Genomic DNA, 23,060 nt, shown 5'->3' with positions numbered 1-23,060 from the left:
AAAAAAAAAAAAAAAAAAAAAAGGCAAATGGGTGGAAAAATACATTATGCCAATATTAATTTCAAAAAAAACAACGACAACTAGAGTGCTTATTTTAATACAAAACAATGTAGATTCCATAGAAAAGCCACATCCAGGGATAAAAAGGCCATTTAAAAATGATAGCGGTCATTTTACTAAGAGAACATAATAATCCTAAATATTTATGCGACTAATGACAGAGCTTCAAAATACAAACAGCCCTGACTTACACATTTTCAACTTTTCAATGTGCAAAAGGGATAGTCAGTATGATTTTTGACTTACGAAGTTGTGCACAGGTAAACACACTGTAAGTTCAAACAATGGGTTTAGTTTATCCAGCCATACTGTTGAGGAACATCTGTACTTAAAAGCAAAAACTGATAGAATTACAAGAATACATAGACAAATCCACAATTACAGTTAGGAATTTGAATACTTCTCCCTCAATAATAGCACCAATAAATAGACATCAGTAAGGATATAGAAGATAGGAGAGCACTATCAACAAATTTGACCCAGTTAATATTTATAGGTCATTGTAACAAAGAACAGCAAAATACACCATATTCCCTTGATAGATCATATGATAGGCCATAAAAATACTCATTAAATTGGTAAGAATTGAGTCATACAGCTGTTTTCTCTGACCACCATGAAATTAGAAATTAATATACATGAAAAATTCCAAAATATTGGAAAAGTAAATAACAGACTTATAGATAGCCTACACGTCAAAGAAGAAATCAAAAGGAAAATTATAAAACACTTATAAATGAATAAGAAAGAAAGGACAAAATATCAGATTTAATGGTACACTGTTAGAATAGAATTTGGTGAAAATTTTCAACACTAAATATCTCTATTAGAAAAGAATAAGGGTCTGAAATCAACAAACTCAACATTTACCTTAAGAATGTGGAAAAATAACCTGTAGTCAGACTGATCAGTATAAGGGGAGAAAAGACAGAATTTACCAATATTGGAATGCAATAGATGACATTAGTACACATTCTACAAATATTAAAGGTGTTAGAATACAGTGATGACTGTATTCCAATAAATTCAATAAATTAGATTAAAAACACATCAAAAGATATAAACTACTAAAGCTCACTGAAGAAGAAATAGATAATCTGAATAGTCCTTCATCTATTAAAAAATTGCATTTCAAATACCTTTTCACAAAGGAAACAAGACTCAGATGGATCCCTTGTAGAATTCCAGCAATAGTAAGGGAAGAAATAATATCAATTCTACATAAACATCCAGAAAATTGAAAATAAAATATGTCCCAAAGATATTGCATGAAAACTATAGATCAATAGTCTTCATGAATATAAATACAAATTCTTTATATATATATATATATACATACACACACACACAGCAATATTTAAAAAGGATAATACATTGTGAAGTGGCATTAACCCCAGGAATGCAAGATAGCTTTAACATTTGAAAATTGATCAATGTAATTCATATTAACAAATCCAGAAAGAATAACCATATGATCATATGAATTGATGGAGAAAAAAAAATTGACAAAATCCAACAGCCATTTTGGAAAAAAATTCTCAACAAACTAGGAATAAAATGGAACTTCATCTTGATAAGAGGATATTTGAAAAGCCTACAGCTAATATCATTCTAAATGTTTTCCCCTAACATCTGGAGCAAGGCAAGGGTGTCTTCATCAACATTTTTATTTCTATTTTACTGGAGGTTTTAGCCAGTACAAATTGGCAAGGAAAAGAAATACAAACCATATAGATTGAAATGGAAGAAATAAAACTGTTTTTATTTGTAGAAGACAAAATCACCTACAGAGAACAAGTGATAGACTTTCAGTTATAACTGAGTTTTGCAAGGTTGCAGAATACAAGGCCAATATGAGAATACATTGTATTTCAATATATTCGCAATAAACCATTGAAAATTGAAATTAAAATACCATTTACAATAGCACAAAAACAGGTCTAAGTCTGATGTAATGTGCACAAGACATACAATGAAAGATAAAACTTTGCTAAGAGAGATTTTGAAATATGGAAATCAGTGGAAGAACTGTTAATGGATTGAAATACTCAAGGTTGTTAAGATGTCAGTTCTCTACAAATTGATCTATAGATTCATTGTAAGCCCTATCAAAATCCATCATGTTTTTATAGAAATTGGTAAGCTGGTTATAAATTCTATGTAGAAATGCCAAAAAACGATAGGCAAAACAACTTGAGAAAAAAGAGGAAAAAAAATTTTTTTAAGAAAAGAAAAAAGGTAAAGAACTATCATTACCTGTTTTCAAGACATATCAAGGCAGTGCCGTTTTGAAGTTCAGGAGACAAGATATTATTAAACAGAATAAAGTCCTGAAATTGTTCCTCATATTTAGTCAAAACTGATTTTAACCAAGATGCAAAGGTAGTTTGGTAAAGAAGGTCTTGTCAACAAATGGTGCTGGAACAAGTGGATATCCACTTAAATCCACATATTCCACTATATTTAATGTTTAACTGTAAATGGATCACAGACCTGAATGTAAAATTGTTAACTAAGCTTCTAAAACCAAAAGACAAAAATTATTATGCTCTTAGGGTAGGTACATTTCTTAGATACAGCACCAAAAGTGTGATCCATAAAAGGAAAATTGATAATTTGAATTTTATAAAAAAAAAAAAAAACTTCCAAAGACACTGCTAAGAAAATGAAAGACAAGGCATACTCTGATAAAGCACCTGTATCCAGAATATATACTCTCAAATCTCAACAATAAAATAACACAATTAAAAATGGAAAAGAACATTTTTTCAAGTTCTCATAAGGTTGCAAAAGCAAATAATTTTAATACATCACCAAAATATGTGGAGGCAAGTAACATGAAAGATTAGCTAAACATCATTAGTAAAGAAATGAAAATTAAAACAAGATAGTACTACACTTCTAATGACTAAAATTAAAAAGACTGAAAATACCAAGTGTTAACATGAAATAAATGGAAACCCCACATACTACTTGAGAACATACAGACACAGCTACTTTGGAAATTTCTTAAAAAGCTAAAAATACAGCATACCATTTAATCTTTCTGCTCCTATATACCTGATATGAAAATATAACCATTTACAAAGACTTACTATGAATGTTTATAGCACCTTACAACAGCAGAAAATGGAGTAGCCATCATCAACTGGTTAATGAGCTGGTATATCCAACAGCATACTGCTTCATAAGAGCATTAACTACTGAGGCACACACACAAGGTATTTCAAAATAGCCTTCAGTGAAAGCAAATTTTGACTCCATTTATAGAAAATCCGTGAAAGGGCCACAGTGACAGATCAGTGATGGCCTGGGAGTTGACAGGAGGCATCCTCTACCTTAGGTTTCTGTTGAGATAAAAGGCAAAGCCCTTAAATTTCTCTGAGGCCCAACTGATAGCATCTGAAGTCCACCTTTGAATTTTTAGAGGCCCCTTTGTCTGAATTCAACCTTTTAGTATTTCCCCATATTCATAATTGAAACATAACTCTGAAATTAAGGAATAAAGACATCCTTGTTACTAGCTGTTACTAGTACAAATGCTTGATTGCAGCCAAGATGGCATCTTCTTTTATACAATTTTAATCTTTCTAGATTTCTTGGGGGGATGGGATGCTATTGAATCCATAGTTCGGCCAGTTTAGTGATGGATAAATTAGCACCAGTATTTATCAGTTTTTTATGGTCTTACTGTATTGAAACATCTCGAGATGTTTATCTCAAGACTCAACCCCACAACTACTGAATTAAGCTATTGAGTGAGGAGAAACTGGGATCAGAGTACTTCCTAAAAATCTCACAAGCTCCTCAGAAAAACCATAACAAAGATCCATTCAATGCCTTCACACAAATGCAGTCCACTGCAGCTTAATTCAGTTGTTTGCAGGACTATAATGTTTATAAAATGAAAGGTATACATTAAGCCTTTAAGAATTTTATTGAGCAAAATTTATTTTTATATGTACATACGAGACATTTTCTTTGACATATAAAAATACAGAAATATTTACATGTATACAAAAATACTAAAACACAGATTTCAGAAATGAGGAAAACAAGCAAGTTTTGACAAAGGATACTTTCTTGGGAAATACACACACTGAAAAAAAGCTTTAGAAAGGTGACAAAACATTTAACAGACGCCAGGAGTTGATATTTCCGTTGGTATCAATTGGGTAAGTCGAATATAAAATGTCAGAAATGCTAACAGATGGAAAACCAGACTTAAATTTAAGATTGTCTAGGTAAAATTGCATAGCTTTCCTTTACTATAAAATTGAATCAATTTTTTTAAACCTTCAGTATCATGTAACTACCTACTTTTCCTTTTTTCTTAAAATATTTAAATTGTTCAATTTGTACTGAGAATTTTAGACTTTTTCTCATTAAATTGTAAAATATTTCAAGAGGTTGTCTATCCTCTTTATACTCTGGGGGAAAAAACCTCAGGATCCTACATTGATTTCAACATAAAATTGAAAATCACAATACAGTATTTTTTTTTTTTTTTAAGTTAAAAGCTAACATTTTCTAACTAACATTCATGATCAGTAACAACTAATTCAATCACAATCTTCGTAAATTCTTTTTGCTTTTCTTTGTACCAGGCAGGGGACCTATTTTACAACTGGCTTTGAGGAACTTGCCATCAGAACAGTCTTTAGTAGTATGATAATTACAGAGACACCTTGTACAATAATCAAATCCACAGCCTTCTCGTTTGCAGGTTGCCCTTTGTAAATAGCAATCATATTTTGCAGGTGAATTACAGCGAATACAAGCTTTGAGGCTTTCGTTCTTTTTCAAAGTCTTGGCAACCTAAAAAGAAAAAAAAATCCATAAACAAATTTCAGCAAGGACTGCATGCACTTTAGTTAGTAAAACCAAGACAGACACCCTTGTGCCTTCCAATACATGTATGAAATATCATTCCATACATATGACAACTCGTGCTCTAAGTTTTATCTATGCAGTACCTGACAGCAGATGCTCAATAAATTTATTTTTGAATAAATCTGTATGTTGTATTAGTCATTATAGCATAAAATTTAACACTAGTTTTATTATATGGGATTTATATTCACCAATCAACATGAGTCAGAAAATATTCTGTAAGTTTGGTAAGTTATCTAAATTAAGCTTGTGAAGTTGTTTACATGTGAGTAGAACTTTCAGCACACATCACTCACTGATCTGAAGGTATAATAGGATGCCTTCAAGTTCAGAAAGCTTGCATTTTTCCACTTAGCTCTCCTTCCTGGTTGTTAAAGGCAGAAACTACAAAATGTAGTACTGAGTAATTTTATAAGGAAATCTAGGTTTTTCCTTATTTCCTGAGTGTTTCTAAATTTTAACTCAAAATGACGGAACTTTCGCAAACAATGCCAAGTAGTACCTAATGTTCACAGAAAGACATTTCTGTGTACTTTCCTAATTTCAACTGTTTTCCATATTATTGAGAGGGAAATAAAGTGGACACTAATAAATTCCCTAATAGTTCAAATTATAATTAAAATTATCATCAATACCAGGTTTCTTAATGTCAGAGAACAAATTAGTATGCATTTCTTACTCTAAATCCCTTATGTTTTAAAATTTACAATAAAACAAAAAATTACCTCAGAGAATTCATTGTGTCGACTGTAAGTAGAACTTTTCTGATCACCTCGACTGGATACCTTGGCTTGAGCATCTTTTTTGAGAGAAGTCTGGGCTGCTGATTTCTGAACAGAAGCCAGTGGGGTTCTGAACATAACATATTCTCTGGTTGAAGCATGCGGTGAAAATTTATTGTCTTCCTATTTAAAAGAATTGTAATAGAACTTAGAAATTATTTCCTATATCCTCGACAATGAGACATTTTTATTGTTTATACATGTAAGAAATGACAAGGATGTAAAAGACTTATCCCTACATGTAATTTACCTTAACATACTAAAACAAAGCAACACCTATACATCACACATATCAAGCCTAACTTATAGACATAAACTGTGAACCAAAAACCGTGAGAAATCACTCTACATGCATAGTCTATATGGTACTTAATACCTAAAAAGTGTAAGTAAAACAGCTTTTCTAAATGTTATAAAATACACATACAGATAATTGGCAACTAAGGTTGACTATATGGTCAACTCCATCTGAGAACTAATTTTCCCTTTGTTACTTTAGATATTTAGTTTCAAAGTTCTAGTATAAGGCTGAAATATTTTATGAATGTAAAGAAGGGTTTCCAGATTACCTGTTTTCTTTTCTATTTCTACAAGAGCATTAGCAGTGCATTTTTAACTAAAAACATAATCTGCAAAGACTTACGGTAACTCTCTGTATTGCTTTACTGTACAACTGGAATGCCCCCTTATCATCTTCTAGGATCTTCTTCCAAGTTGTGCTCACTTTAGACACGCTGGAAAAGTAAATCACCATAAATGAAACAAAGTGTCACAAAGAGCTAAGATGAATACAGTAGAAAAACATTAGCAGTGCAAAAGATAATTCTATTAGTAGTGCTTCTCAAACCTGACCACATTACAACTGCCTGGGGGTTTACACTCATTTAAAATGGAGCTCAGGGCTCTGTATTTTAAAAAAGTTCCCTCCTCATCAAGTAATTCTAAGTGCATTGAGGCTTAAGAACCACTGCTTTGTACACTATTTTTTCACAATATCTGCAAACATCAAACAGTAGCCACCACTGTATATATGGATACCATGTTAGCTATCTGGTAAAAATAACAGACAAATTTCAAAGTACTCTAGGCACACAGCTATTAGGAATCAACTTTAAAAACCCACTATGTTAAGAGAACAAACAAACAAATAAAAAACAAAAGCCAGTTGAGCCCTCTCTAATTCTGTATAATCACCTTAATTCTCAAAGTTATCTCATCCTAAGTAATTTTCCTTGGTAGACTGAAAAAGAAGTGGTGGTTAGTGCAAGGTTTCTAAGAAATAGTCATAAACAGAGCCCAGGAGGTGGAGGTTGCAGTAAAACCAAGATTGCACCATTGCACAACAGCCTGGGTGATGGGAGTGAAATCCTGTCTCAAAATAAAAAAAATTAAAAAAAAAATAACAATTCCCTATTTGTGGATCTTATTTTCATCACTGTCAAACCTAGGAGGAGAGCCCTACCACCAAAAATGGCTTGGAAAGGACAAAAACTGCTTCACACTTTCTGGCGTGACAACTCATAATGCCTACTGGACATGTAGACTGGATCTAGGCTTTTTTACAGTTAAGCCCCAAAGATGTAAATTACATATTACAAATTTCAAAACTAAAAGGAACAAAGATCCTAAGCCAACAGAAATACAGATTTGTAATAGCATGAATATAAAATTCCAAATGGCTAGATTAAATGCATTAATTCTACATTTTTTTCATCTTAGTGGCACATAGGTAGCAAAATACCAGCAAAAGTCATTACCACAATTAAACAACATTGTAAGGTTACCTACAACAGGCTGAGCATCTATAATTCAAAAACTTGAAAATTTTTGAATGCTGACATGTTGCTCAAAGGAAATGTACATTGGAGCATTTTTGGATTTCGGATTAGGGATGTTCAACTGTTCAACCTTGTAGGGTATAATACAAATATTCCCAAATTTGAAAAATATCTGAAATCCTTCTGGTCCCAAGCATTTCGGATAAGGGACACTCAACCTGTACAACAGTCTTTGCATGAGGTGGTGGCACCGAGCCACTAACAGCAATGTTCAGTGGATCATGCTAATATGTATATTCAAAACAGCACTTACTTGATTAAGTCCATATCACTGAGTTGTGCCAAAATAGTTGCTAAGAGATGTCTGAGTCCTCTTAGAAAGAGTTCACTGAGAATATCTACACATTCTAGGCCCATTTTTCTGCCAATTATATTCTGCAGTCTAAAATTCCCTTTGGCTATAATTTCCTTTAGCATCTCCCGATCTACTTTAGGATTTCGTTTTGCATTCTTTTTTAATGTCGAACAAACCACTTTTTCAAAATGAAGAACTGGCAGCAAGTTTTTGTTGGGATATTGGTCTGGGCTTTGTATCTGTAGCAGGCAGGATTGTGGACTATCACTGAAATTTTCCTCCAGGAGGCTACCTTCTTCATGTTCATTGAGGCCACTTAATTGAGAAAATGAGGAATAGCCACTGTCTTCATAAAGTCTACTGGTCTCTAGTGCTTCTATTTCATTTGTATTATTAAGTGTTTGTTGTACATGTTGATTTTCCTTGTTATGTAAGGGCTTGCTTTCAGTTTCAAGTTCTACAATCCTAGGGCTCACAACTGGTGACCCAATGCATGACAGTTTTTCATAGTCTTTATTAATACAGTCTTTACAGGAACCTTCCAAATATCCAGAAGTGTAGGAAACTAGTCTTCCAATGTCATCAGGTTTTATCAGTTTCAGTCCAGAATGAACATGGTTACAATTAAAATCACACTTCATTTTGACAGAAAGGGTAGAACTTTCTTCTTCTTTACAACCTATAAAAAGAACATTTACATCTTAATGGCAAAATTTCCACATATCCCTACTTCTTAAATTGGGATATACAAAGTTACTTTGCAACCTCTCAGCATTAGGTATTGTCTACATGTACCTGCATACACAGCTGTCATATTATCCAAGTTTAATTATTGATATGACAATAATGTGCACATATTGCTTAAACTTTATAATAAGTATATATTATATTACTCTTGAGAAGGCATGTCAGAACAGACTGCTTTTGGAGCTGCAAGGCTATAACATCTCGCTGTTGTCTATAACTTGCAGAGAGAAACTGCTTCTGAATTCCCAATGTTAACACAGTGAAAGACACATAGTATATGCTCCAGGATCCCACTAAACCTAAAATTAAGAGTTCAGTTGCATAAAAAAATAAAGAATATACAAATTCTAGCTCCCTAATTAACCCTAAATCTAGAATAAATGATTCTGAGTGGTCTACTTTCTTTCAAAGGAAACAAATAAAATGCCAAGAGGTTGCTTCTATTCTTGCCTCAACTAAAAAATTAGGTTTGATGACCACAATTTGTAAGAGAGGATAAAAAAGCAGAAGCCACCTACGAAGGCACACTATGCTTTGTTTAGCTGCCTAAAGCAAAAAGGCCTGAAAATACTTCAGGAATTCAAAGTAATCTTCTTTCTACTGTCTTTATAACACAGTTACTGAAAGGTTGCCCTACAGAACCTCTTTCATTTAACACCATTCTTTGAATATAGACAGTTCTTTAAAATTAGAGCTAATAATGATTCAAATACTTTATACTTGTTTAGAACTTTGTAATTTCCCATGTTTACAAACCTTTTGAGGTAGGATTGGGAACCGTTGTTTTTACAATTGAGCGCATTGAAGTATAGCTTAGTTTGCCTAATACAGGTAGTTGATTTAAATGGGCCAGACTTTTCTTCCTCATTATAATGAGGTGCTCTGGAAAAATAGACCTTACAAATAACATTTACACTGTTTATAAAAATGATAGAAAATCCAGAATTCATGGTATAAGAGCACTTAAGGTACGAAGGAAAAAAAGATGTACATTTCATTTCTCACGTGAGCAGGCCCTCTTCTAGTCCTTGGTAACAATCAATGACTTTCTCATCCCAGGGGCTTTGTATATTATGCGTTTCTCTGCTTAGAATATCTTTTCTGCTTCCTTTGTCTATTTAGCTTCTAATCCATTACTCATGGATAGCTTCATTTTTTGAGGGAACTCTCAGACCTCATCAAACCCTAGTTCAAAGCACTACCAACTTAAAAATTCTAAAACTACTTTAAGTTTCTTAAAGGCCAGACATGATTGTTATTGCTTACTACAAAATCCAAGCAAATGGCAGTGCCTGACACAATGAAGGCATACAATATAAAAATGTTTCCCATTTTTTTTTAAAGCTAATACTAGCATTAGAATCTGTACTCTTATTTACAAAATTAGCACTTAACGAGTTAAAATGAATAAAATGATTACAATTATTACACATTCCTCTTGCAACAGCATGTATTTTCACATGAATAATTAGATTTAGTGTCAGGTGCAATGGCTCATGCCTATAATCCCAAAACTTTGGAGGCACAGGTTGGGGGATTGCTTGAGATCAAGAGTTCAGACCTTGCCTGGGCAACACAGTGAGACCCCATCTCCATAAAATTTAAAAAAAGAAACTAGCTGGGTGTGGTGGCATGTGCGCGTAGTCCCAACTACTAGGAGGCCGAGGTGAGAGAACTGCTTGAGCCTGGGAGGTTGAGGCTGCTGGGAGTTGTGATTGTACCACTGCATTACAGCCTGGAAGACAGAGGGAAACTCTGCCTTAAAAAAAAGAGAAAAGGAAAAAAAGATTTAGTATTTAAAAAGAATTTTAATAAACTGACTTTGAATTTACAGAAAAGTTGCAAGGATAGCACAGAGTCCCTGCATACCCACTGCTCAACTTATATTACTAACATGCATGCATGCATGTCACAACAAATGAACCAATATTGTTGAATTATTAACTAAAATCCCTATTCTATGTGAATTGCCATAGTTTCTACCTAATGTCTTTTTTCTGTTCCAGGGTCTTATCCAGGACACACTACATTAGTCATTGTATATCCTTAGGCTCCTCTTGACCATAAAGATTTCCTTGCTTATGGTTACCTTGACAATTTGGAGGAGTATTGGTCATTTTCTAGCCTTTTCCACAACTGGGATTTGTCTGAAGTTTTTCTCAGCTTTAGTCTGGGCTGTGGGTTTTTAGACCACAGAGGTAAGGTGCTATGATTTGATTACTGATGTTAGCCTTGATTACTTGGTTGAGGTAGTATTTCTGAGGTTTCTCCAACTATAAAGTTACTCCTTTTTGCTCCTTTTCCATTTGAAACTTTTTGAAAGGAAGCTCTTATGCACAGCTCACACTTAAATGGGTGGGGAGTAAATTTATAAATCATTTGTTATTCTTCTATACAGTAGATTTGGCCATTATCTCCTATTTATTCGTACTACCAATCATTTGTATCAGTATAAACTCATAGACTTTTGGTTATAATCCAATACTATTTATAGTATTGCTCAAATTGTTCCAGCTTTTGCTATTGTGGGCTTTCAATTGATGTTGGTGTCCATTTCACATCATTTTGTGTTTTGAACATCCCTTACTTTCTGGAACTACAAGATGCTCTAAGTGCATCTTATAATTTCCCTGTTCCAGCCCTAGAATCAGTCATTTCTCCAAGGAACTCTGGTTCTCTTATTTTGGAGAAAGGTATTAAACGAAAGTGAAATCTGGATGTTGGTTGTAGATTTAATTTTAAAATGCGAAACTAATGTATTTTTCATTTCCAGAACAATACTGCAGAATAAACAGAAGAATAGCATCACGTTTTATAAAAAAGGAAGCTGAAGCAACTGTTTGCAAAAGGTTACATCCATTCCTTTTAACTGTTTTCCAATGATCAGGCCAAATTTGGGAACTATGTGAAGTATTCATATAATTGACTTATTATCCAGAAAGAGAGAAAATATTACATGGCTACATAGCCTCATGAATTAAACAGATGAGGGCTAAGAGTTCAGTTTAACCATTTCAATTATCTATCCAACATCCATTCAGTGACAGGGTAGGGGAGAACAATTAGGCATGATCTTTAGCAAAGCTGACATTCTGAGATCTGAAAACCTTATGGAAATCTGGTGGGAGAGTTCTAGATAGTGGGAAACACAGGAAGCAAGGAAAAATGTGAGTGTTAAAGGAAGAGAAAGACCTGTAGCGCTGAGCTGGGGGAGGTTATTGAAAATTATAGTCGAAGAGTTTGTAGAATGATCTGTAGATTTGTGGGGTAGGTTGGGTCATATAAGTGGAGGAGAGAAATTTGGTTTACATTTCAAAAAGATAATTGGCAGTTGTAGAGAATGGATTGCAGGAAGGTAAAAGTGGAAGCAGAAAGAATAGTTACAAGTGTTTATTACAGAATTACAGAGTGTGAGAAACCCGGACTAGAAGGATTGTAGCAGAAATGAAAATAACTGCATAGATTCAAGGTCTGTTACTTAGGAGGGTAAAGTCAACTTACTGCAAATCTACCAGATGTAGACAGGAAGGAGAGTACACACACAAAACAAACAAACAAACAAAAACAACCTGGGTTGAAGACTTAAGTATCTAAAGTATACAGTGCTATTTACTAAGTTAGGGAAAACTGATCAAGTTAACTCTTAAAACCTCCGTTTCCTCATCCATAAAATGGGAGTAAGACAATAATACAGGACTAAATGCAGTCAATACAATCTATTTTTAATCACATAAGCCAAATCCTTTCATATTCCTTACACGGCAAATCATTAACATTTAAGTAGCAAAAGCACATTTCACACAGAAGTATATATTTTAGAATATCACATAGTTTTCCATTAGAATGTATAGATTTAAGAATCAGATCCAAGTTTGAATGAAAATCCTTGCTTAGCCTTTTGACTGGCTTTGTGAACTTGGAATGTCCTATTCCTCCTATTTTTCCCCCAAGTGCAGATACTACTAATAAGACTCACACATGACATTGTTTAACTTTTCACTTACCAACTCACAGCCCAGTCATACAGAGAAAAGTAAATTTTATGAAGTTTGATCTTACATTTAACTTTTCAATATAGACCTGACACATCATAATATAATTAAGGCTGTAGTACTTAAAAATCTTTGTAACTCTTCTGTTAACTAAAATTATAGGCTCCAGTCTCTAATACCTACAGATAACCACCATGTGGTCAATGTTGGGCATGGCTATTCCTTTACTTAAGAATTTAAGAGGCCCAATGCTTGTGACCATAAAGTAATCTTTAAAAGAAAACTTTAGAAAAATCTACTTTCAAAACTATTTGGAGGCAACATATATGTATTTTTAATTTCATCTCCTCAAACCTGTAAACTGGGAAAAAACTCCAATGGGCAGTAAATTCTTTCTGAGGAGCAAGGTAGTAAAGACAATTGGAGTTATCAATAAAAACAACAAAAAAACCCCTCATAAAGCCATCAAATTTCAGAATTTCGATTGCAGACTGAAGATCCAGAATCTTCTAGAAATATACTTAATCTATTAAGTTTTTTTCTCTTGAGACTTCTAGAGTTCTTTTTAAATAAAAGAGCCATTACAAAATAGTACAATGCTAACTTGCTAAATTTTTTCTCATTTTGGGTCGTTTCTCAGGTAAAAATAATTGCATATCGATTTTATTTAGAGGTAGCAACAAAGAGGATAAAAAGCATGAGTGCCTTCCATTCTCCACAAGATTTGCAATAAAGTACTAGTTCTTCACGAGTTACAGGGAAAAGTCACCAATTCTTCGATTCTCACAAAATCATCTTAATACTATAACCAAATTCAAGGTTTGTAGTAAAAATTGCTTTTTTAAACTCTCCCCATTACACTCCAGGCCTTGAGGCTGGGTTAATGGGCAAAGAGGAAAAAATGGGAAAAAGTAACGTTTTTGTTTGGATGTCCCAATTGAGTTTGGTCCAATGGGGTGGGGGGGTCTCTCCATTTGGCGGGAGTGGGCAGGGAGACCCTGGAACTCCTGAGGGGTCGGTGAGGCTGCCCCTCAGGGCGCGGGACACGCGGAGGCGGGAGATAACCGCGAGGGCGATCTCCCGCGCCCGCCAGCAAGGCTGGGACCGCGAAAAATCGGGGAAACTGCCTTTGGCTGTGAGGGTGAAGGGCAGAAATATAGAAAAGGGGCGCAGGGGGCGAGGGTGAGGCACCTGGCCAGGCCCTGGGGGCTGCCAGCTCACAGCCCTGTCACAGCCAGGGGCTATAGAGTGGGGGAGGGGAGGGGCATTTGGCGCCTAATCATGCAGGGTGGGGCAGGTGGGTCTTCCGAGGAGGAAAAAGGGCGCCTTGGGATGCCACGACCCACACCTCCGGAGGCTGGAGTCCAAGGTCAGCATGGGCGGTGAGACCCCCGTGGCCCGCCAACCCGCCCCTGCACATCTGGCTTCCCCTTGACCCCCAGCCCTCCTCCCGGACTCAGGAACCGCCGCCGCCTGAGGCCCGGCCTGTGGTGTGGCCGCGTGTCCAGGCTCGGGGGGATTTCGGGTTAGGGTTGCAGGTTGCGCCCCTCCCCGTGCACCCCTCCTGACGGGCAAGTTCCGCTCGCGCCCACTCCTCTCACTCACTGTCCGAGGGACGAGGGCGTCCGGCGGCTGTCACGGAGCTGGAGCTGGCGTTGCAGGAGCAGCGGGGTGGCCGTGGGGCGCAGCTGCAGGGGCGCCGGCTCATGCCAGCCGACGTGAAGTCCGCCTCAGGTGGAGGAACCACGCCGGGGACAGCTGAGCAACCTGCCTGCTTCACAGAGCTGTCTCTTAAAAGGCGCCAGCTGGTACTTTTAAAATCTTTGAATTTGGTGCCTAAATCGGCGCGGCCCAATGAGGCGCGTCGCTCGCACTCGCCGACCAATAGGAGAGCGGTTGAAGGGGGAGCCCTTATCCGTGCCCAATTGGAGGCTGCCGAGGCGGGGCTGAACCGCGAAGCCCAGCCCCCTTCCAGCTTACCGGTTCCCCTGGTCCGGAAAGATGCTGAGGCCGGGGGCGGGACCTCCGAGCGCGGGGAGGCCACGGCCCGGCCACACGTGAGGGGGGCCTACCACGCATGCGTGCGCCCGCCAAGGTTCCCTCTGCCGTCTTCCGGACTGGCCTCCTGCAAGTCCTAATCTCAACCCAAATTCAGCGCTGGCCTCCATTTGGAGATCTTCGATGGGTACAAATGGTAGCTGATTTTCTTCGATCATCTCTCGAGCGGGAGTTCGGTGAGCGGCAATTCGGCTCGTCCAGGAATCCAGACTTTCCGGAAGACGAACCCTCCCCCAAGCCCGGCTTAGCCCGCCTCTCTAGGATTTACGCGCGCACTCGGCTCTCCCTCCTAACTCGCCCCTCCCCCTGACCCACACCTCTGCGCAGGCGCCTTGGCGGGCTGTGGCTGCGGAGTTGGCGGGTCGGCGCCTGCGCGCTGGGGTCCCCCGCGATTTTCCCGGGGGAGGGTGAGGGGCGGGCACCAGCGAGGAGGTGTGCGGCCCTCTGCGTTGGGCTGACCGCGGCTGTGGCGGGAGATCTGCGGCTGCGCCTCCCAGGGCCCTATGGGAGGCCGAGGGTGGGAGCGAGGCGATTCTTCCTTGTAGGCGCATTTATTTGTATTTTAAGCCACGCCTCAGACGCCGTGTTTTATAAGAACGTTAAATTTACTAGTGTGCACATACGCTTTCCTGGGTTTTTGTCCTTAACCGTCAAGGGCCAAGCGCCAGAGACTGTAGTCCTACTCCCAAGAAAAGAATAGATAGGCTGGAGCCTCCTGGCCAAGGGAATTTTTTTAGTGATGGTTGGCATGGATGTCAGTATGAAAGTGTACCGGAGTATTAGTGATGCTCAACTTTTCACAATGTGAACATGCACTTAGGGCAGTGCATTCCCTGAACTCAGCTTTATGGCTACTCAGCCCAGTGAAGCAACGAGATGTGAGCTCCAAAAAGGCGAATCCTCATTTGCAGTTTCCCTCTGTTGCCTTTCTGCAGCCTCGGAGTGAGTTCTTGGCTGTAGTAAGTGCTCAGTACCATTAGTGACAGTCCTATCTGGCGCGGCCAGAATTAAAATTAATCTTACAAGTGCTGGGTGGACCCTGGTCTACCTAAAATTTTGATAATTAGTTCATCATGGGTTATTTGCATTTCTTTCTTCCTTTTTTTTTTTTTTTTTTGAGACGGAGTCTCGCTCTGTAGCCAGGCTGAAGTGCAGTGGCGCGATCTCAGCTCACTGTAACCTCCGCCTCCCGAGTTCAAGCGATTCTCCTGCCTCAGCTTCCCGAGTAGCCGGGACTACAGGTGCGCGCCACCACGCCCTGCTAATTTTTGTATTTTTAGTAGAGTGGAGTTTTCACCATGTTGGCCAGGATGGTCTGGATCTCCTGACCTCGTGATCCGCCTGCCTCACCTCCCAAAGTGCTGGGATTACAGGTGTGAGACACCGCACCTGCCCTGCCTTTTTTGTTTTTAGAAATGTTACATTAAAATCGTGTCAGTCTTGATTACTGAAATTTTTTTCCATCTCGTAAATGCACCGGAGGCCTGTGCTTCACTTGCCTTTCCTTAGCCTGGCTCTGGCTGGAGCTAGGTCCTGGAGATTCAGGGTTGAAAAGACAAAGTCCTGTCCTTCAGGGAGTTTACAGCGACAAATGAGTATAGGTTAAGGATTTTGGACCGTCAGGATGCTTTCTGAGACTTTGGACCCAGATGTGAGTGTTGAACTGGCAATGCAGAGCTGCATAATAAGCAGAGGGAAAAATAAGCAGAGGGAATACCTGATTAGAACTTAGTGAGCAAGAAAGAGAGGAGATTAGAGAAGTAGGCAGAAACCAGATCCTGTGGGACTTTGTAGTTTTTCCATGTAGAGTTTAGACTTTCTTCTGATTGCAGTGGTTGGCTTTTGGAAGGATTTTGGCAAGGGAGTTATTCGTTGATAGAATATTAAAACTACAATAGCTTTTTAATGCAAAAAAAAAAGTAAATGTTAGCCTTTCATTCTCACAATAATTTAGCATTATTTTCAGTGTATAATGATTGTGCTTCTTAGTGTAAATTAATTCTCACTGTGGCTACCAGAACCACACAGCCAGTAAGCAGAGATTCCAGTGCCAGTCTGCAGGATTCAAAAAGTCCTTGTCCTTTCCTTTTATGCTATGCTAAGCTACAACACTATTTGTTGGAAACTTGGTTGCTTTTAGTACATTTTACATTACTTCACAATTTGACCTTAGAGATCTGTATTCACCTCTTTTATTTTCAGATGCTGGCAGAAATACAAAATTCATGGCAGGCAAAGGTTCTCATTAATTATTTTTATTTTTTTTGAGACGGAGTCTCTCTCTATAGCCCAGGCTGGAGGGCAGTGGTCCAATCTCGGCTCACTGTAACCCCTGCCTTCCAGGTTCAAGGGATTCTCCTGCCTCAGCCTCCCAAGTAGCTGGGATTATAGGCATGTGCCACCACACCTGGCTAATTTTTGTATTTTTAGTAGAGATCGGGTTTCACCTCGTTGGCCAGGCTGGTCTCAAACTCCTGACCTCAACTGATGCCTGCCTCTGCCTCCCAAAGTGCTGGGATTATAGGCGTGAGCCACCATGCCAAGCTCATTAAATTAGCTGAGCATTTGGAATACAATCTTTGGATCTTATTCTCAGCTTAGATGTGTTTTTCAGCAGTTTTTTTATTCTCCAGGAAAAGGCTGACATATTATTGGAGAAATCAAAATTTCTGTAATAGAAAGAACCAAGCATGTTTTGTTGCATACTGGAATAATTTGTCACCTTTTTGTAGTTTATTGGGTTACTGAATCATTGACTTTAAATGATATTTGAGCTTTATGATAAAATATTCATAACTGTTAACATGTTCAGTTCACTGGCACCTGTTTATTCTCATGTAAGTGAGAAACTTAGGGCCACTCAGGTGGGATGTGGTGGCTCATGCATGTAACCCTCACACTTTGGGAGGCAGAGGCAGGAGGATTGTTTGAGCCCAGGAGTCAACATGGAAAACCCCATCTGTACTGAAAACAAATAAAGCAAAAATTAGTCAGACATGGTGGTGTATACCTGTAGTCCCAGCTACTTGGGAGGCCAAAGTGGGAGGATGGCGTGAGCCCAGAGGCGGAGGTTGCAGTGAGCTGAGATTGCATCACTGCACTCCAACCTGGTGACCAAAAAATAAAGGGCAGAGGGACATTCTGAATTTTACTAGATGCCAATAGATGTGTATACCTCATTTTTCAAATCAGCATCAATTAGCTTTTGGGTGTTTAGGTGGAATATAAAGTGCAGAGAGAACTGCCCTCATTCTTTCATAAAATTCTTATTGCAGACCTACCATATGCAAGACATCGTGGGATATATGGAAATAACTGTTACATGATACCTGCCCTTGTGCTTATTCTCTGTGAGCTTGCCACCTAATAGGCATAATAGATGTTCAGTAAATAATTTCTGAATACGAATCATGAGGCATGTGTGTGAGGGTAAGGTCTATAAAATAAAACTACATAGAACACTGGATGAGTCAAATACATTTAAATTTGTGGGAATTTTGGCCGGGCGTGGTGGCTCACACCTGTAATCCCAGCACTTTGGGAGGCCAAGGCAGGCGGATCACCCGAGGTCAGGAGTTTGATACCAGCCTAGCCAACATTGTGAAACACCATCTTTATTAAAAGTACAAAAAATTAGCTGTGTGTGGTGGCGGGTGCCTGTAATCCCAGCTTCTTGGGAGGCTGAGGTAGGAGAATTACTTGAAGCCAGGTGGCAGAGGTTGCAGTGAGCTGAGATTGCACCACTGCACTCCAGCCTGGGCAACAAGAAAAAAAATTGCGTAAATTTTCATAGGAAAAAGCAGTTACTTATATGTTATCAGGATAAGGGAATAATCTGTAGCACAGGATTTCTTAACCTCAGCGCATTTTGGGCCAGATAAGTCTTATAGGGTGTTTAGCAGCATCTCTGTTATTCCTTCTTCCAGTTGTAATAACTGTTTCTAAACATTGCCAGATGTCTCCTGGGGGAGGGGGGGGCAAAAGGCCTCTGGATGAGAACCATGGCTGTAGGGGATGTCTTTTGAAGAAATGGGGACAAAGAAGGCCTACAGCATAAAGAACAAAATAAGGGAAAGGGTAAATGCAGTTGCATTTTTCAGGATGAATTAATTTGATGTGGCATAGGGAGCTGGTGTGTAAAATGAGCTAACACAAAATGATGGTGGACACAGATCATGGATGTAATGTATGCACAGTAAAGAGCTGGTTTTATTTGGGAGGCAATGGGAGCTTTTACATTGTTGTGCAAAGGAGTGATGAGATCAGAGTCTTGCTTTTTAGAAAGATTAGTTTGGCAATTATTTATTTGTAACCATAATTAGACAGCAAATAGAGAGGATGCGGGGAGAAGTCAGGTGACTATTAGTCTGAGAAGTAATTCTGGATAAGAGCAGTGGTAATGGAATTGAAAAGGATTAAAAGTATTTACTAGGATTTAGCAATAAATCCAATGCAAGGAAGAGGAACTTAAGGTGTCATTTTAAATTTGAGAATGGTAGTACCATTAAAAGCTAATGAATTTTGATTAACTGGCACTTCAGTTCTTTGAAATTAAGTTGAATTTTGGTTCTTTATGAACGGTATACCAGATTTCTAGACAGATACTTTAGATACAATTTTAGCGATCTATTTAGTGCCTACTCTAGCATGGTGTTAGCTCCCGAACAGACAAGAATGAGGAAAACACAATCTTATCCATAATGACATTGTGAGAGGTGTAGCAGTAACTTGTTTGTGCATATCCTGATCCACCCTTTCCCATTTCCTTATTCAGCACAGAATACTGAGACCAGAATAAAGCAGTACATATACTACCTTGTGATAAATGTTCAGGTATGGTTATCTTCATTTTGTGTTGCTATAACAGAATACAGGAGATTGGGTAATTTATGAAGAACAGAAATATATTTCCCACAGTTCTGGAGGACGGGAAGTCTAAGATCAAGGAGCTGGCACTTGTTTGACTAGGGCTTTCTTGCTGTCTTCTCACATACAGAAGGCAAGCTAGCAGGATGCTCCCTGAGGTCTCTAAGGGCCTTAATCCTAGTCCTGAGAGAGAATCCCTCATGGCCTAGTGACCTCTTAAAGGCCCCACCTCTTGCCAATGCTATCACATTGGCAACACTTGAATTTGAGGGTACATATTCAAGCCATAGCACACCGAACATTTCTCCTTTGCCAGGTAGCACCACGTTCTTTGTCAGTAGGTGGCGGTAGAAGGGCACTGCAGGATAAAGGGGCTTCTCTTTCTTCTCCTCTTGCTTTTAAGAGGATACTGTGACAGTTTATGTGTCAACTTGGCTGGACCACATGGTGCCTGTTTTTTTTTTTTTTTTTTTAAAGAGATTTAACTTTTTTTCCAGTTATAAGGTCAGACATTCTGGGTGTTTCTATGAGGGTGTTTTTACATGAGATTGGCATTTAGATCAGTGAACTTTGAGTAAAGCAGACTGCCCTGCTCAATGTTAGTAGGCTTGATCCAGTCAGGTAAAGGCCTAACGAAAAAGACTGTCCTCTTCCAAGAAAAAGAGAATCCTCCAACAGATATCTTGATACCTTTGGGCTGAACCAGCACCATCAGCTTTCCTGGGTCTCCAGCCTCCTGGCTCACACTCCAGCTTTTGGACTTGTCAGACTTAATAATAATCACACAAGCCAATCCTTTTAAGGGAGTTTCATTAGAGAACCTTGACAAATACAAACATCTACTGAGAGTTCTTGTCTAAGTTTTGCTCATACCCTGGCAGGAGGCTTCTGGCTTACCAGTCCTAAGTTCTTTGCTTGCAAGACCTGATCCACCAGCTACACACCAGCTCTGGCCAAGGGCAAGGCAGGGAATTTTCCCATCACTGAGTAGGCTGTAGCCACACTCTCTCCATTAGGCCTGACTTCACCATGGGGAATGGGAGCCCCTTCCAAGGGTATTCTTTCCTTGGGTACTCTCCGTCCTAGGACATTATAGCTGGCTTTTATCCCTCTTAATAGCTAATATCATTATCAGTTAAAAGTTTTTTATATTAAGTTATTCCTGTTTAAGTTGATGGTATGGTTTCTGTCTCCTGACTGGATATTACGATACAATATTTACTGCCCTATTTCTACTACTTTACATTTAAAGTTTTTCATAATAAAGATTTAAACTGAATTTTTGATCATTCAGTATTTTCATAGAACAAGACAAAGGGACAATGAAAACTTATATTGAGAGAGAGATCCAAGATGGCCAATTACTAACAGCTCAGGATTGTAGCTCCCAGTGAAAGCGCAGAGAATGAGAGGACGCCACACTTTCAGACGAAGTTTTGTTGCTCACAGACCAGGAGATTCCCAGCGGAGGAGCCCCAGGGGTTGCCAGCATGACTCTTGTGGCCAGCGCAGCGGTTTTGCCAGTGCCCTGGTGCAGCGGTTCTCGGTACAGAGCAAACAGGACTGGGTCCCCTTTTGTTCGACGTTTGGAGCTCTGGGAAGGCAGAGTCACCCATTCAGCTGATCGAAAAAGGGATTCAAGAGGGAAGCCAGGCAGGAGATTCCCGGGCAGAAAAGCACCAAGAATCTTACCACCGCTGTTTTAGCTGGCACAGTGGGTTGCTCAGATTTCAGTGCTGGGAATCAACAAGTTGGACGTCCACTCAGAGACCCAATTTGAAAGTTGGTAATTACAAAGACGACAGGTGGATAAATTTACAATGACGGGAAGAAACCAGCGTAAAAAGGCTGAAAATACTCAAAATCACAATGCCTCTCCCCCTACAGGGGATCACAGTTCCTCATCAACAAGGGAACAAGGCCTGATGGAGAATGAGTGCGTTCCAATAACAGAATTAGGCTTCAGAAGGTGGAAAATAATAAACTTCTGTGAGTTAAAAGAACATGTTCTAGCCCAATGTAAAGAAACTAAGAACCTTAAAAAAAGGTTTGATGAAATCCTAACGAGAATAGACAATTTAGAGAGGAATATAAGTGAATTAATGGAACTGAAGAACACAATATGAGAAGTCCGTGAAGTATGCACAGGTTTTAACACTCGAATTGATCAAGCAGAAGAAAGGATATCAGAGGTTGAAGACCAACTTAATGAAATGAAACGAGAAGACAAGATTAGAGAAGAAAAAGTAAAAAGGAATGAGCAAAGTCTCCAAAAAATATGGGACTATGTAAAAAGACCTAATTTACGTTGATAGGTGTACCTGAATGTCATAAGAGAATGAATCCAAGCTGGACAATATTCTTCAGGATATTATTCCGGAAAACTTTCCTAACCTAGTAAGACGGGACAATACTCAACTCCAGGTAATATAGAGAACACCACAAAGATATTCCTGCAGTAGAGCAACCCCAAGATATGTAATCGTTAGATTCACCAGGGTTGAAATAAAGGAGAAAATTCTAAGGGCAGCTAGAGAGAAAGGTCAGGTTACCCATAAAGGGAAGCCTATCAGTCTCAAAGCAGATCTCTCAGCAGAAACCCTACAAACTAGAAGAGAGTGGGGGTCAATATTCAATATGCTCAAAGAAAAGCATTTTCAACCCAGAATCTCATATCCAGCCAAACTAAGCTTTATAAATGAAGGAAGAATAAAATTTTTCACAAACAAGCAAGCACTCAGAGATTTCATCACCACCAGGCCTGCTTTACAAGAGCTTCTGAAAGAAGCTTTATATACAGAAAGGAACAACCAGTATCAGTCATCCCAAAAACTTACCAAAAGGTAAAGAGTATCTTCATAATGAAGAATCTATATCAACTAATGGGCAAAATAGCCAGCTAGCATTAAATGACAATATTAAACTCACAAATAGCAGTATTAATCCTAAATTTAAATGGATTAAATGCCCCAATCAAAGACACAGACATGCAAATTGAATAAAAAGTCAAAACCCTTCGACACGCTGTATCCAGATCCATCTCATAAGCAAGGACACACAAAGGCTCAAAACAAAAGGTTGGAGGAAGACTCACCAATCAAATGGAGAGCAAAAAAACAACAACAAAAAAAAACAGGAGTTGTAACAGTCGTCTTTGACAAAATAGACTTTAATAGTAACAAAGACTAAAAGAGACAAAGAAGGACATTACATAATGGTAAAAGGATCAATGCAACAACAGGAGTCAATGATCATAAATATATGTGCACCCAATATAGGAACACCCAGATACATAAGACAAGTTCTTAATGACTTATAAAGAGATTTGGACTCCCGCACAATAGCGGGAGACTTTGACACCACATTGTTAATATTCGACGGATCAATGAGATAGAAAATTAACAGGGACATTTATGATTTGAACTCAGACCTGGAACAAGTAAATTCAGTGAATATTTATAGAATTCTTCACCCCAGGTCCACAGAACATACATTGTTTTTCAGTATCACATTACACCTGTTTTGAAAG

At 38.5% G+C, this 23,060-nt stretch overlaps 1 protein-coding gene across 2 annotated transcripts; it reads right to left on the bottom strand.

Annotated features, from left to right (window-relative positions):
- Positions 1–3,974: 3,974 nt before the first annotated feature.
- On the bottom strand, positions 3,975–14,995 carry FBXO5 (F-box protein 5). 2 transcript variants are annotated; one of them, XM_017539002.2, is made up of 5 exons: positions 14,588–14,995; positions 7,827–8,547; positions 6,379–6,469; positions 5,679–5,858; positions 3,975–4,878 (listed from the first exon to the last, which is right to left on the bottom strand). In XM_017539002.2, exons 2-5 carry the CDS (start codon positions 8,507–8,509, stop codon positions 4,627–4,629), a joined length of 1,206 nt encoding a protein of 401 aa, XP_017394491.1. In that variant the 5' UTR covers positions 8,510–8,547; positions 14,588–14,995; the 3' UTR covers positions 3,975–4,626. The 2 variants fall into 2 exon arrangements, with proteins under 2 accessions (XP_017394491.1, XP_017394480.1); XM_017538991.2 differs by lacking the exon at positions 14,588–14,995 and adding an exon at positions 14,213–14,567.
- Between the last annotated feature and the right edge of the window lie 8,065 nt (positions 14,996–23,060).

Source organism: Cebus imitator, unplaced genomic scaffold (assembly GCF_001604975.1).
Source record: "Cebus imitator isolate Cc_AM_T3 unplaced genomic scaffold, Cebus_imitator-1.0 Scaffold6, whole genome shotgun sequence".
In the NCBI taxonomy this organism is placed as follows: domain Eukaryota; kingdom Metazoa; phylum Chordata; class Mammalia; order Primates; family Cebidae; genus Cebus; species Cebus imitator.
The sequence above is the reverse complement of the archived record's forward strand: the minus strand, read 5'-3'. Positions and strand labels throughout refer to the sequence as shown.

Bases quoted from the DNA above. Each gene is read 5' to 3' on its own strand.
- FBXO5 (XM_017538991.2), bottom strand. From the start codon at position 14,315: ATGAGCCGGCGCCCCTGCAGCTGCGCCCCACGGCCACCCCGCTGCTCC. The intron at 6,470-7,826 runs GTAAGTGCTGTT...TTACTTTTCCAG, and splicing joins AGTGATATGGACTTAATCAA to CGTGTCTAAAGTGAGCACAA. The intron at 5,859-6,378 runs GTAAGTCTTTGC...TCTTTTAAATAG, and splicing joins AAGCAATACAGAGAGTTACC to GAAGACAATAAATTTTCACC.